This window comes from Lepidochelys kempii, chromosome 14 (assembly GCF_965140285.1).
Source record: "Lepidochelys kempii isolate rLepKem1 chromosome 14, rLepKem1.hap1, whole genome shotgun sequence".
Lineage (NCBI taxonomy): Eukaryota > Metazoa > Chordata > Testudines > Cheloniidae > Lepidochelys > Lepidochelys kempii.
Window position 1 is genome coordinate 13,365,640 of NC_136393.1, and position 12,267 is coordinate 13,377,906.

General features: G+C 43.4%; 1 protein-coding gene across 1 annotated transcript in view; it reads right to left on the reverse strand.

Moving 5' to 3' along the window:
- CACNA1G (calcium voltage-gated channel subunit alpha1 G) overlaps window positions 1-12,267 on the reverse strand; it is a 285,440-nt gene that overhangs the window by 75,083 nt on the left and 198,090 nt on the right. Inside the window, exons 11-16 of the mRNA XM_073310526.2 lie at window positions 11,352-11,537; window positions 10,360-10,474; window positions 9,205-9,360; window positions 4,400-4,468; window positions 1,275-1,368; window positions 46-230 (exon numbers count right to left, since the gene is read on the reverse strand). Coding sequence (XP_073166627.2) covers window positions 46-230; window positions 1,275-1,368; window positions 4,400-4,468; window positions 9,205-9,360; window positions 10,360-10,474; window positions 11,352-11,537 — 805 coding nt within the window. The remainder of the gene's footprint in view (window positions 1-45; window positions 231-1,274; window positions 1,369-4,399; window positions 4,469-9,204; window positions 9,361-10,359; window positions 10,475-11,351; window positions 11,538-12,267) is intronic.

The window sequence follows — 12,267 nt, forward strand, 5'->3', positions numbered from 1 at the left end:
AAACAAAGCAGCCACAAAGGGTGATCAAGAAGATGAGCTGCATACCGGTGATTTGAGTTCATAGGCATTGGGATCCATGGAGACACTGCTGGCCCTGCGAGATTCATAGCCCTGAGCTGCATCTCCAAACATGGCACTTTTTGGCATTGGCATTGGGGTGGCAGCTGTGTGGATGATAAGGGGTGGGGTCAGGCTCTTCTTCAGCTCCGGGAGGTCACTCAGTACCATCACTGGAAGTAACAAGGAGTTTTTAAAGATACTGCAGCTCTAGGAACATTCAATAAACCATCATTCTCCATCACCCTTCAGGTTGCATCCAAAATCAGGGTGACAAAGGACGCGATGGCCCTAAAGGAGCCAGCTCTAATCAGAACATGGGCCAATAACACAATTTCACAAAAAGGAAAGAAGTCTTCAATTAATGGGACAAAGGAGATTTTTAATGAGTGAGTGGGAGGTTGGGTTTTTGTTTTAAAACCAGAAATTGAATGGCACAGGGGCTCAAATAAACTTGTTTACAAGATCAGCAGCCAAGAACAGACATTGATTTGTCATCTGCTGCTTCAGGAGCGCCAGCAATCTGCCAACCATGCCTCCCCAACTTCCCCCTTCCATTAATTTCTTTCGTCTCCCCCCACGCTTTGCTCCCCACAATGTCCCACTCTCTCTTCCTGTAAGCTCTTTCCCTGCTTCCTCTCCCTATGCTCTTCTTCCCCAGTTCTCTTCCCCTTCTGTACTCCTTCCTCCACATTCTTTCAACTGAAGTCCTACAACACTGCTGAGGGTGCTCTGCAGCCCCACACTCTCCCTCTTTCCCCCTGAGCTTCGATGCCCCCAGTTTCTCCTCTTCCGACCTCCCCAAATCTTCTACCTCGTGGACAATAAATATGTCTCCCAGCAAAGCCCACCCTGACCATTCCCTGTGCCCGCTCTCCAAGCATTAGTGCATCACAGCTCTGCTGCCTGTCAAAGTGCGAACTACAGACAGCAGCTCCCTGCTGTTTCCTTCCCCAGTTATAAACCCCATATCCATAGTATATGGGCTGGTTCTTGGGCTTTACTGGGAGATAACGGACTAACACCATTACATGTATTTGCCTTTGTGTCATGTTCCATTACTCATATTTAAAATCAGTTATACCTTGACAGAGTCTGCAATGGCCCGAGATACTGCTTAAACACTTCCCCAAGAAGGGCTTTCCTCCTTTGGACACGTTGTGTCTCCTATCAAGTGAGGTTGCCTAGAAGGACTAATTTCCAGTGTGGTTACTTACAGGCTGGGTTTGACAAGTTTTTCTTAAGTCCACCCTCTTCTTCCAGGCTATGAGGGAAAAGATCCCCCTCAGAATCAGACTTAGAAGCATCTCCCTAGAGCAAAACAGAGCAGCTTAGCAACCAGGATAATTGGCTATGGGTATGGAAATGCCTTCTGAACAATGGGTCCCATCTCCAAAAACACACCTACTGATCTACTGAAATTAGTACCACAATGGGACATCACCTTCCACACAATGAGGCATGCACATATTTATACCACATACTGTTAACTATACTCCCAACAGGCAGAGCTACCCGAAAAGCAGCCAAGGGCTGGGGTCAGAAGACAACCACTTGACCTCCTCTGCTGGAGTTGCACACTGGGCAGACACTAGGGAAAGGACATAAACCTGATGAATGTTCTTTGGATGAAAAACTGACCCTCCTTGTCCTTGACCATTAATCTAGGGATGGGATTAGAACTGTTTACATACAAGCACTGAACACAGCTCTTTCCAGTGAAGCTTAGAGGAAATAATCCAAACTTCAGCAAGTGGGATAAACAGTGGACTGTAGGTTTCAGCAGATAACTGGGGTCTGTCTCTGAAAAGTTACATAAAGTGCCATAAGAGCACTTGGTATGTAATAGAGCAGATTCCAAAGGGAGACAACGCAAAACAGCGAATTAGGCTTCCCCAAGGTGTCCATTTCACCCAATACTAAGTGGTATAACCATCCTATTTATTTAGGGAGGGTTGTGTCCTGTTGTACAATTTAGAATGCAAGGAGTTGACGAGGGGTTTCTCCTTTTGATCTTGGTCTGTCATCAGAAACCTATCCAGGAAACCAACTCGAGTCCCCCTTGAATGGTGTGTTAAAAAATTTACCATTGCTCAAGGCTTCCATTGCTTATTGTGCTCTGCCAATGCCTAGCTCAGACAATGCCCACATCTGACACAGACCGAATCAAAGCCTTCCCAGCTCAGCCCTTTTTGATTCTGTCCATTGGCACTGAGGAAAAATACTTAGGGTGTGGTATAATCGCAATACATCAGCCAGGAATGGAGCTTGCCAGAATTATTTCCACCTGAAGGGGGGTGACTTACTGCTGAAACCATTATTCTGGCAAAATGGCCCCCTCCCTTAGTATGATGTATCTTGGGGAGGGGAAGGGGGAAGAGTGGAAATGCAATGACAAGAAAGAAGCCAAGCAGAATCTTACTTTAGCTCTAGGAGAATCTAGGTGCACAAGAGAACCCAGCACCTACAGTGAAGACTAAGCTGCACCACTAACCCTGGTCCACCCTAATGAAGTTTGGTGCTTGGGTACATGTTTGATTTTAAAAGCCAGAACAGGCTCTAGCTAGGAAAGTGCTAGAGTGGCAGACTGAAGGAGATAACATTCAATACAAGACCCAGGCCTGCGCTCCTTACTCAGGCAAAGCCCACCTAGAAACTCAATGGGAGTTTTGTTTGACTAAAGAGTCCAGGGTTGGGCCCACATTCTCAAAGGAAAACACCCTTTCTTTGGTTCAGCCTAACAGTTATGTTTTCTCCAATCACACCATGGACTCTCTCAGAGAAGTGTCATCACAAAAACAGAGAGCGTGAAAGGAAGCCCTTGCCTTTTAAAATTTCTTCCTGTCCTGCAGGATCACCCTGTTACTTGAGGAAACTCACCCTGCAAGGCCGGTAGTACTTTAAAGGGCCAGGACTGCCACTTTCAAGAAGGAATATTAAATTAACATTGGCTTGAATTTAGATGAATTTTTAAATTCTCTGCCTCTTTATTGGAATGTGGACTTCAAATATTCTCTCCCAGAAAGCCTGCCACTTCATTTCTCCTTAATGGGTCATTAAAAACTAATGAGTAATGCAAATAGGTTTCATTACTTAATTTGTGTTCCTCAAATATTCTGTCACTGACAAGGGGTGCACTCTCGGGTGCGGTAAGAGATGCACATTAATAAGGAGGAGCAGGACCACGCGGGGATTGCAAACTTCCGTCCCCACAGCACCAAACCCCATCATTTTGAAGCATCCCACTCTAGCTGTAACAGAATATATCATCACCCCCTTTAATACAGCGTGTGATATATTAAGTGCGGCTGCAGGCAAGCATCTCACCGCAGGGCCTCGTGGTCATTACCTGTTCTTTTGCTCCCAGTTTGCCTTTCTGGATGGAAAAGGGTTTATGAGAGAACATGGAGTTAAAATTCCTTTGAAATATGAGAGAACGTTGAGATGGACCATATGGCACAGTGGCTATATCAGCATGTACGAAAGAGGGCAGAATGTACCTGAACACACTAGAAAGTGCCTTTGTGCTAAAGTAAAAGCCAGAGCTTCCAGGACAGAAAAGAAGTGAAAAAGAAAAGATGCATGAGAAGGGAAGGGTCAGGTGGGTAAAGGGCAGGGGAGACAGGGTTTGGTTTGTGCTCGGTTTCATAGTTTCACAAATTTTAAGGCCAGAAGGGACCATTATGATCATCTAACCTGACCTCCTGCATAACACAGGCCAGAGAATGTCACCCAGCGATTCCAGCATCCAGCCCATAAATGCCTGGTGGAGCTAGAGCATTTCTTCCACCAGTGACTACCGCAGCTGCCTCAATGCTAATATTGACTTCTCCAGAGCACAGCGCTCTGACACACAAGTGTCCACAGACAGCCTTGATTCTAGGTCCTTTCAGTCTTTGGCAGTTCTCGCCACTCCGCCACATGCAGCTAGAGGGGCTGGGGCAGACGTGCATGAGGTGGGTGAGGTTTTGTCCGGAAGCAGGGAGCAGCGTGCGTGATCAGGGAGGTGTTTGATAAGCATGCCTGGGAAACAGCATCATCCATGCCTCGGGTTTACAAGGGGCAGGCGGAAGGGGAGGGGGGTTAAAAGAGGCATCGAGGCCTGTACAGAAAAGATGCAGGAAGCCAGAACAGTTTCAGGTGATACTGGGGAGTCTGTGTTGACCTGTCTGACTCCACAAAGAAGAAAGAGACTTAAAATCAAGGCTTGCTTGACAATGACGACAAAAGGAACGACAGCTACTACAATGAGAACAGCGTCATGGTGTGTGAGCAGTCACCACAGAGAGAGACAACTACCAAACGGCGCATTTGGGTGGGTTCATGCTGAGTTCTTACGTACCACCGACGAGTCGACAGGCAGCTGAATACAGCTTAACTGCCCACTCGCGTCTTCTCGCTTGGTGATTTCCTGAAGTAAAAATGGGGGAAGGGGGCGAGGGGTTGATTTTTTTACAATTTCAGCATCAAAATTGAGAGTGGATCAAAAAGAGAGAGAGAGAAAGAGAAAAGGAAGCAAAGTAAAAAGAAAAAAGGGTAGAGAAGGGTAATGTGTACCCATCAGCGACAATTTCATACCAAGATTAAAAAGCAGAATAGGTCACAACACACTGGACTAGTCAGATGCGGCTGACTTTGTTCAGTGCAAGGAAAGGATGAAAGATAGCGCAGCCCTTAGAAGAGATCATCCTTACCTTTAAAATAAGTGTTTCAAAAGGAGTATTTGATTTAGCTCCAACGTGAGAGCTGTTCACGTTAATGAAATACCATCAGATTATTAAAACCATGTATGCTCAGGTTTTTTGTGGCTGCAAAATGAGATCTGTATTTATTATGCTGTCATTAGGCAGCAATGCATGTTTTTAATTAACATATAATACTGATCCCGTTAAAGCCAAATGAAATAGCTAGTTCAAGGGAAGCCATCAGAAACTTTTATAGATTAGATATGTTGTTACTCTGACTGGGCCCAATCAAATCTCATTGAAATCAGTGGGCACTTGATCTATTGACTTCAGTGGGTTTTGGATCAGGCCCTGTGGGTTGTGCCTGAGTAATGACTCTAGGATTGGGCCCCCAATACCTCAAAAACAACATTTTCGTACCTACTTTATCCTTTTCCACTTGGAAAACACTTATCAGTACTCCTCTTTGCATTTGCCCTTCCATACGGAAAGTTGACTTGACAGACTTGTGTTTACTTCTCAGCATATTCAAGCATGTTTGGAGACACGTGCAGCTTTGGGAAAGCATTTTTAAATTCAGCTGCACATTACAGAGGCAGTAAGAGGAGTTTGTATATTATTTTTGGTGTCTCTCTCACCTATCACACTGAGATCTTGGCGCAGGTTATGAGCTGAGTAAAATTTTTCAATCAACATTTTGCTATGAAAAATGCAGATTCAGGTCAACCAAAAAAACCAAACCAATGTTGTGTATATTCTGTAGGTTTTGGTGAAATTGTTTCAGTCAAATAAAAAAACCCCAAACCCTAATTTTTTTAAAAAGCAAAATGTTTTGTTTCAACATTTTCTAAACAAAACATTTTGACTTTTCCTTTTGAAATTACTTTTTATTTCAAAATTACCTTTAATTTTAAAAAGGGAAAGAAATCTCAATCTAAGCACAAGGTTTATTTGACCCAAAACATTTTTTTTATTTTTTGATTCACCAAACAATTCAAAAAAATGTTATTTCTGTTGAACCCAAAACAATTTTTCCCTGATTTTTTGAAATTGCCAATGAATTGAAAAATCCATTATTTGCACAGCACTTGCTATGACAACTGGGCTAATTTCTTGGCAATGAGGTACTGGATTTTGCATCCCTCTATACATTAGAACAATATTTAAGAACAGTAAGTTAAAATTTGGATCCAAACAGGGATAGCAATGTCTTTCCAAGCATATATTGTACATATAATTTAAAGTATTATCAAATTTGATTCTAATAAAAAGACACATGAATAACCCAGCAAAAGATTAAACACACAATTATCCTTCATAAGGATAATCCCAATGAAACTGACTAGAGTGTAAAAAGTAAAGGATGTGACAAAAATACAGTACAAAATCTAAATAATTGATGAGTGAAAATTGATTGTTTTCTTCTGTTTGAGTCCCAGGAGAAGTCAAGGTTCTGTTGTCTCAGACTGTTTAGCCATGGTCTGGTACTACACCACAGACTCTGGGTTTTTATCTTTGTTAATGTATAAAGCACGCAAGTGTTCTGCATTCATACACTACCCCGTCCTCACTGAACCTTGGTTGCCTTGTGATGGGAAAGGTGGAATTAAAGAACAACAGACACAAAGAAGGGAGATGAGACAAACTAGCAACTGAGGATTGCCAGAGACAAGAAAAGAAACCAAAGGGAACATGAAATTGAGAGGATTACCAATGGAAGAATATGCTTCAGAGATAACATTATCATGAAGTCCCTCAGGAGAGAAGCTTTATGTCTGACAAAAAGCTCTCTTACCAGGAGTCATTGTTTGTTTCAGAGATAAATCCCCAGGGCAGAGACTGGATAGTTCACTCAAGTAATATCGTGTTAGCAACTCTATCAAATGGAGTCACACAGCTCATCTTTCACACCTTAGAGCTGCTGTGGTTTCAGGCACAAATTCTGAATCTAAGTAATTCACAGAATGTACATTAAAGAAACCCCAGGCTGCAGAAAATCCTGTGTGTGCCCTTTGCGTGCAATAGCCAGGTTACAACGAAATACAGGGATCTCTGTTGAAAGTTTGGAATGGGTTCTTTTTCTTTCTTAACCACATATGTACATCTGCTGCTTAGCAACCAAAAGGCCTGCAAAGGCATGCACTAACATTAACAAGGTGTTTGCAGCTGGAGGAAAGGCACTCAAGGATTGGAGAGATAAAGGCAGGAGCAACACACTCTGTGAAGAAATCTGAAGGACAATGAAATAAAAAAAAAAACAAATTACCAGGAATAGAGGGTCAAGGACCCAGGAATGATCACCTGAGAGAAAAGCTTGGTGTTATTTTCAACAGGAGATGATCTCATCTAATTTCACTTAGGAGATGGCCCCCTGGTATGCGTGGTAGCAAGAAATGGAAACATTTTTGGTTGTAAAGCTGAATAAAATGGTCAGGAGCAGATCCTCAGCTGATGTAAGGAAATGTAGCTCTACTGAAGTCAATAGAGTAATGCCGGTTTACACCAGCTGAGGATCTGTCTCACCATATCCAGCAAAAATCCACTCTACCTACCTGCCTGCCTAAGAAAAACTGCTGTTGAACTGAGGTTTGTACACAAGATTTCATTTTACGAGAAGACTACAGCGAACGTCTTATCATTCACATGAGGAAGGGGGAGATGACCATATATTACAAAAGTCTGAGACACAAAAGGGCCAAATTCCAATCATAAGTGACACTGGTGTAAATCTGGAGTAACTTCATCAGTATCAATGAATAGGAATGACACAAACTTAACAGATATCAGAATTTGGAACTAAGACCCGAGGCCAGGTTTTGGCCTCAGTTACATCAGTGCAAGACTCTGATTAAGGGATGCGCTTAAGCACATGCTTAACTTTAGGTATGTGTATACATACCATTGACTTCAAGTTAAGCATGTGTGTTAGTGCTTTCCGGAATTGGGGCCTAAATCAGGCGTAACTCCCATCTTTAATGGAGTCACTCCGGATTTACAGTAGTGGTTTTAAGATCAGAATCTGATCCCTCCATTCCAATGTCTAGAGGCAAACTAATTTCCTCAAAAAACAACTGGATTTGCACTCTCAGTGAAATGCTGTTATGCTGTTTTAAAAAAGTTAGGTCCTTTTCTTTGCAGCAAGTGATATTTCAATCAGGTGGCCATTCTAGAATCCGTGAACAAGACTGACCAGAGAGAGGTTGAGTTTCAAGTCAGACATCACTGCACAAGAGAACAAGTTGTTGGGTTTTTTTGGTTTTTTTTACCCGTGCTTACTTTTACTTAGGCAAAGTACATGCCACCTCCTGAAAAGAAATCTTTTGTTCAGAAGAACATGACAGTGACCTTAACTCCATTTTCCATAACAGAGCAGACAACTTCCAGAGAGAGATGGATATAATAATAGGCAATTCAAAACAACACACTAACCCAGTGTGAATGACAACACACATACCTACAGCCTCATTCCAGAACTATATAACAAATTATCCCCTTAAACGGCACTTGGAAAATATCAAAACAATCAGGTTGTATAAATAGCTAGTTATGGTGTGATGGATTATTATGGCACAGGGAGCTGACAAACTTTAATGTTTATTATTTCCTCAACACACGTATCCATCAGCTGAGACATCGCTCTAAATTACAGCCTGTACTACTAGATACTGATGAATAGTGCTGGCTTGTACTTCCTTATCTAAGCCCTTCTGCAAAGTGTAAAGTTCTCTCTTCTCCTTCTTTATGAACATTTTTATTTTATTTTATTTTATTTGCTTCTGTTAGCCTGTAGAGACCTGGGTCATAGGCAGCCCTGGTTGTCTGCTAGTTTCAGGGAGTCTGTTATATATTCATTCACCATGAACTGCATAGTTAGAAAGACACAGGGGTCAAGTTCAATTCAGATCTAAGACCTCTTTGCTGACTTCCCATAGATACTTATGGAAGGTAGAGGATATTTAACAGAGGCTCCCAGCCCTGAGACTCAATTGACAGCCTAGGAACAATGAAGTGTAAAAATGTGCTAAAGTGTCACTGAGCAGCAAGCAGGAAGAGATCCACAACACAGACTATCCAAAGAGATAATAATGTCACTAATCTCACCAGCCTGCATAACTTTACAGGGATGGCTTTTAATCTGACTCCCAAACACAATGAAGCCCTTTCAAAGACATTCTTAGAGCATTTTATTCCATCAGCACTGACTGACTCACAGCTGAATCCTTGCAATTATATTAATGCTAACATAGCTTTTCATTTAAGCTCAGTTAAACAGCCTGGTTTATTGCACTTGGTCCTAGCTAAGAAACAGAAAAAATAAGAGCTAATTTTTTCTTCCCCCCCCCTCTATTTAAGTTAATCAGTTTCCCTTTTGTAAATCTAAATTCCAGATGGATGTTGGTTCTAGACCCTCCCTCGCTCTGGAAACAAAGAGATAAAGAGGGGAGCCTCCAAAAGGTTTTACCTCAGTCTGGAAACCTTCCACCAGGATGGCCACCAATAGATTGAAGAGAACGTAATTCCCAAACGTCATGAGGGCGATGAAGTAGAGAGCAGCCCAGGAAGAGGTAGATGCCATGCCGTTGTAGAGGACCTTGTTCCAGTCTTCTTGAGTCAGGATCTATAGAGAAGGGACACCGTGAGCAAGAAGGGACATCACAACAGTCCAACATTCACTAGTAACCCAGTGTTTGGGTTATTGACTAGGGACACTCATCTTTCCTACATGCTCTTACTTATGCTCCAGGTTGGCAGAGCTGTAGGTCTTCAGCCTTAAAACAGGCGAACACCCTACTCTTGGGGAAACCAGCACGCTGGTAATATGTAATACTAATGCTGTAAAATTGCTGCTTCTCAACAGCCCTGTAAGGGAGAGAAGTGCACTCACGTTCCAGATGGGCACAGAAGGATTGTTACTTAGCTCAGGTCACCCAATGAATCACAGAAAAGGCAGGGATAGCACCTGATTCCCTGCCCTCCCCCCCCCCCTTCCCCACACGCTAACCACAAGGGCCGCAAGCTGCCCTAACTCTGTGCATGGAACTCCAGTTTATATCAAGGTCCATACAGAGCTTTAAATGACTGCCATGTAGCATGCACTGGCATTTTGTTCTCTCTGTAAAGACAGATGAAGATCCACCTAAGACTTGGAATACACAGTCCAGATTTGCCAACAGCAATACATTACACAGTATGAATTATTGCCATAAAGCAGATTCTCCTCACTATGGAGAATCCAGGCTGGCTGTCTTGCTTTGAAGCTCTCACTGGACTTGTGTCAGCCTTGCTCGCAGACCTGTCCTTTTACTCATACTAATTACCCCTCTGTCACGCCTCACAATCTTACCACTGCTCCTGCAAGAGCCTTCTCTTCTGCAGCTTTTGGCATCTCCTGGAGTTCCCCTTTCATCCGATCTCCATTTATTGTCTTGTATCATCAGAAAACGTTTCCACCTCCCCACCCGCATTGATACATTTTGGTTTCTCTCCCCCGCAGCTATTAGTTTTATTGAGCTCTGTAGGGCATTGTGGAAAGCAAACCTAAACTCTTCCACCTCCCCCCCCCACACCCCTTACAGACCCAAAGTGTGTGCTTGGTAAGGAGTTCTTGCTGTTGTACCTGGAAAACAGTGACAATGGCCCACAGCAAGGAGTCAAAGTTCTTCCTGTCTGGCAGGGTGTCTCCATCTCGCTCTGAAGCAAACTTACAGCCAAAGAGATGCATCCCCAGGATACTGAGCACAAGAAGAAGGCAAGACAGGGTTGAAGATGATGTTGAGAGAGCAGCATAAAGTGGTGGACCTCTGTGTCTCAGGATACTGTCTGCCTAGCAAACAGATATTGGGAGCAAAACTTCCCTCCATGGAAGAAAGAGAGCCTTAATTTGCTTCCTGCCAACTCTCCCATTAGTATATCTTGGGCAAGGCCAGCCTTACCCCTGTATATTAGGGACAGGCTCATCCGGGGTAGGATTTCAAGCAGGTTTGACTTATTAGAAAGATCGGAGTCATTTTCAATATCTGCACCTGGGTTTGGATTTCCAACACCCCCAAAGTTCTGGGCTGCTTGAATCTCAAGTGGATCCAATCCCAAACCTTTTGCACAGAGAGAAAAGGCAAACAAATGATGCAAAGGGGATAAAAGAACCATGTGTGAATGAGAGTGACTTGGTTGGGTTTATTCTAGGCACATTCCCTTCTCTGCCCTTTGAAAGACAGTGTTTTGGTTAAGGCTTCTGGCTTGCTCTCTGGACAGTAGCAGGAACGTGATGTCATATGCTTGCTGCCTTGGGGTGATGCCCATGGAGGAATCACCCAACAGAAGGGATCTCCCTTGAGAACACCCTCACAAACACAGACATGACATTTGGCAAGAATTGCAAGATTCCAGCCAGGGGCTAATCTGCAGTGCCCATACCCGTTATGGAGGCTACTGTGCTTCTCATTCAGCAGTTCACTTCAAGAGACCACAGTCAGAGTTATTTACTTTTGTGAGCAATCATGAAACCTATGGATTCTCTTCACATTCTCGTGTAGTCCCTGGACCAGAAACTTAAAGTACAGAGCCAGGGCAGGGCATGAAAGGAAATCAGAGTCTTTGCCACATACTCACCTAAAGATGAAGATGAAAAGCATCAGTAACATGCAGAAGGTGGCCACATTGTCCATGGTCTTCATAAGGACCACTAGCTGGCGCTGGAGGGCAGGCATGAAGCGGACCAGCTTCAGGACTCGCATCAGACGGAACGTCCGCAGAACTGACAGGCCCCCACCTTGCTGTCCCACTATCTCCCAGACACTAAGGAAGAAAAGAGATTTACAGTGTGGGCCTTAGTGTGGAAAAGGAAGCACTGAACATAAATGCATGTAGACAGCAACGAGAGAAAGGCAGAGAGAAGTGAAAGGAAAGATCCGCTCTCCAAGCTGGTGAAGCTCAGAGAAAACAGGGATGTGAAGTAGGGAGCCTGTCAGGAAGGTCTGTATGGACAGTGCCTTCTGATACCTGAATTAGTGTCAGATTTGCAAAGAGTGGAGTCCCATTAGAGCATGCCAAAAACATGCCTGTAAATCACTGAGTGCATCTGCATGCACAATTACAGTGTCCGCATGTGCCCAGTAGGCACAAAAACCCAACAAGACATTTGTCAGCTAAAGCTATTTCGGGTCTAAACTTCCCCAATATCTGGAGGTGTTTGGATCCAGGATTTGTTGTTTAGGGCTCTCTCTAGAAAAACAAACAAAATCGAAACCAAGCAACCAAAAACCCACAAAGCAAGCCATGGCATGTAGGGGTGTGGGCGGTCATTTGTCTATAGGTATGTTTGATAATATACAGTAGATGGTATAAAATATGTCGCAGCAAATTAATCAACACTGCAGAGGGAACCAGTGATGGTCCATTATGGTTCTTACAGATGGTGAAAATATGATCCAAGGATTCAAATTCATGATATTAATGATGCACAGAAGTCAGAGAGACGGGGTGTGTATACTTTGAGGTGCGGGGGAGGAATATGAAAGAGGAACTC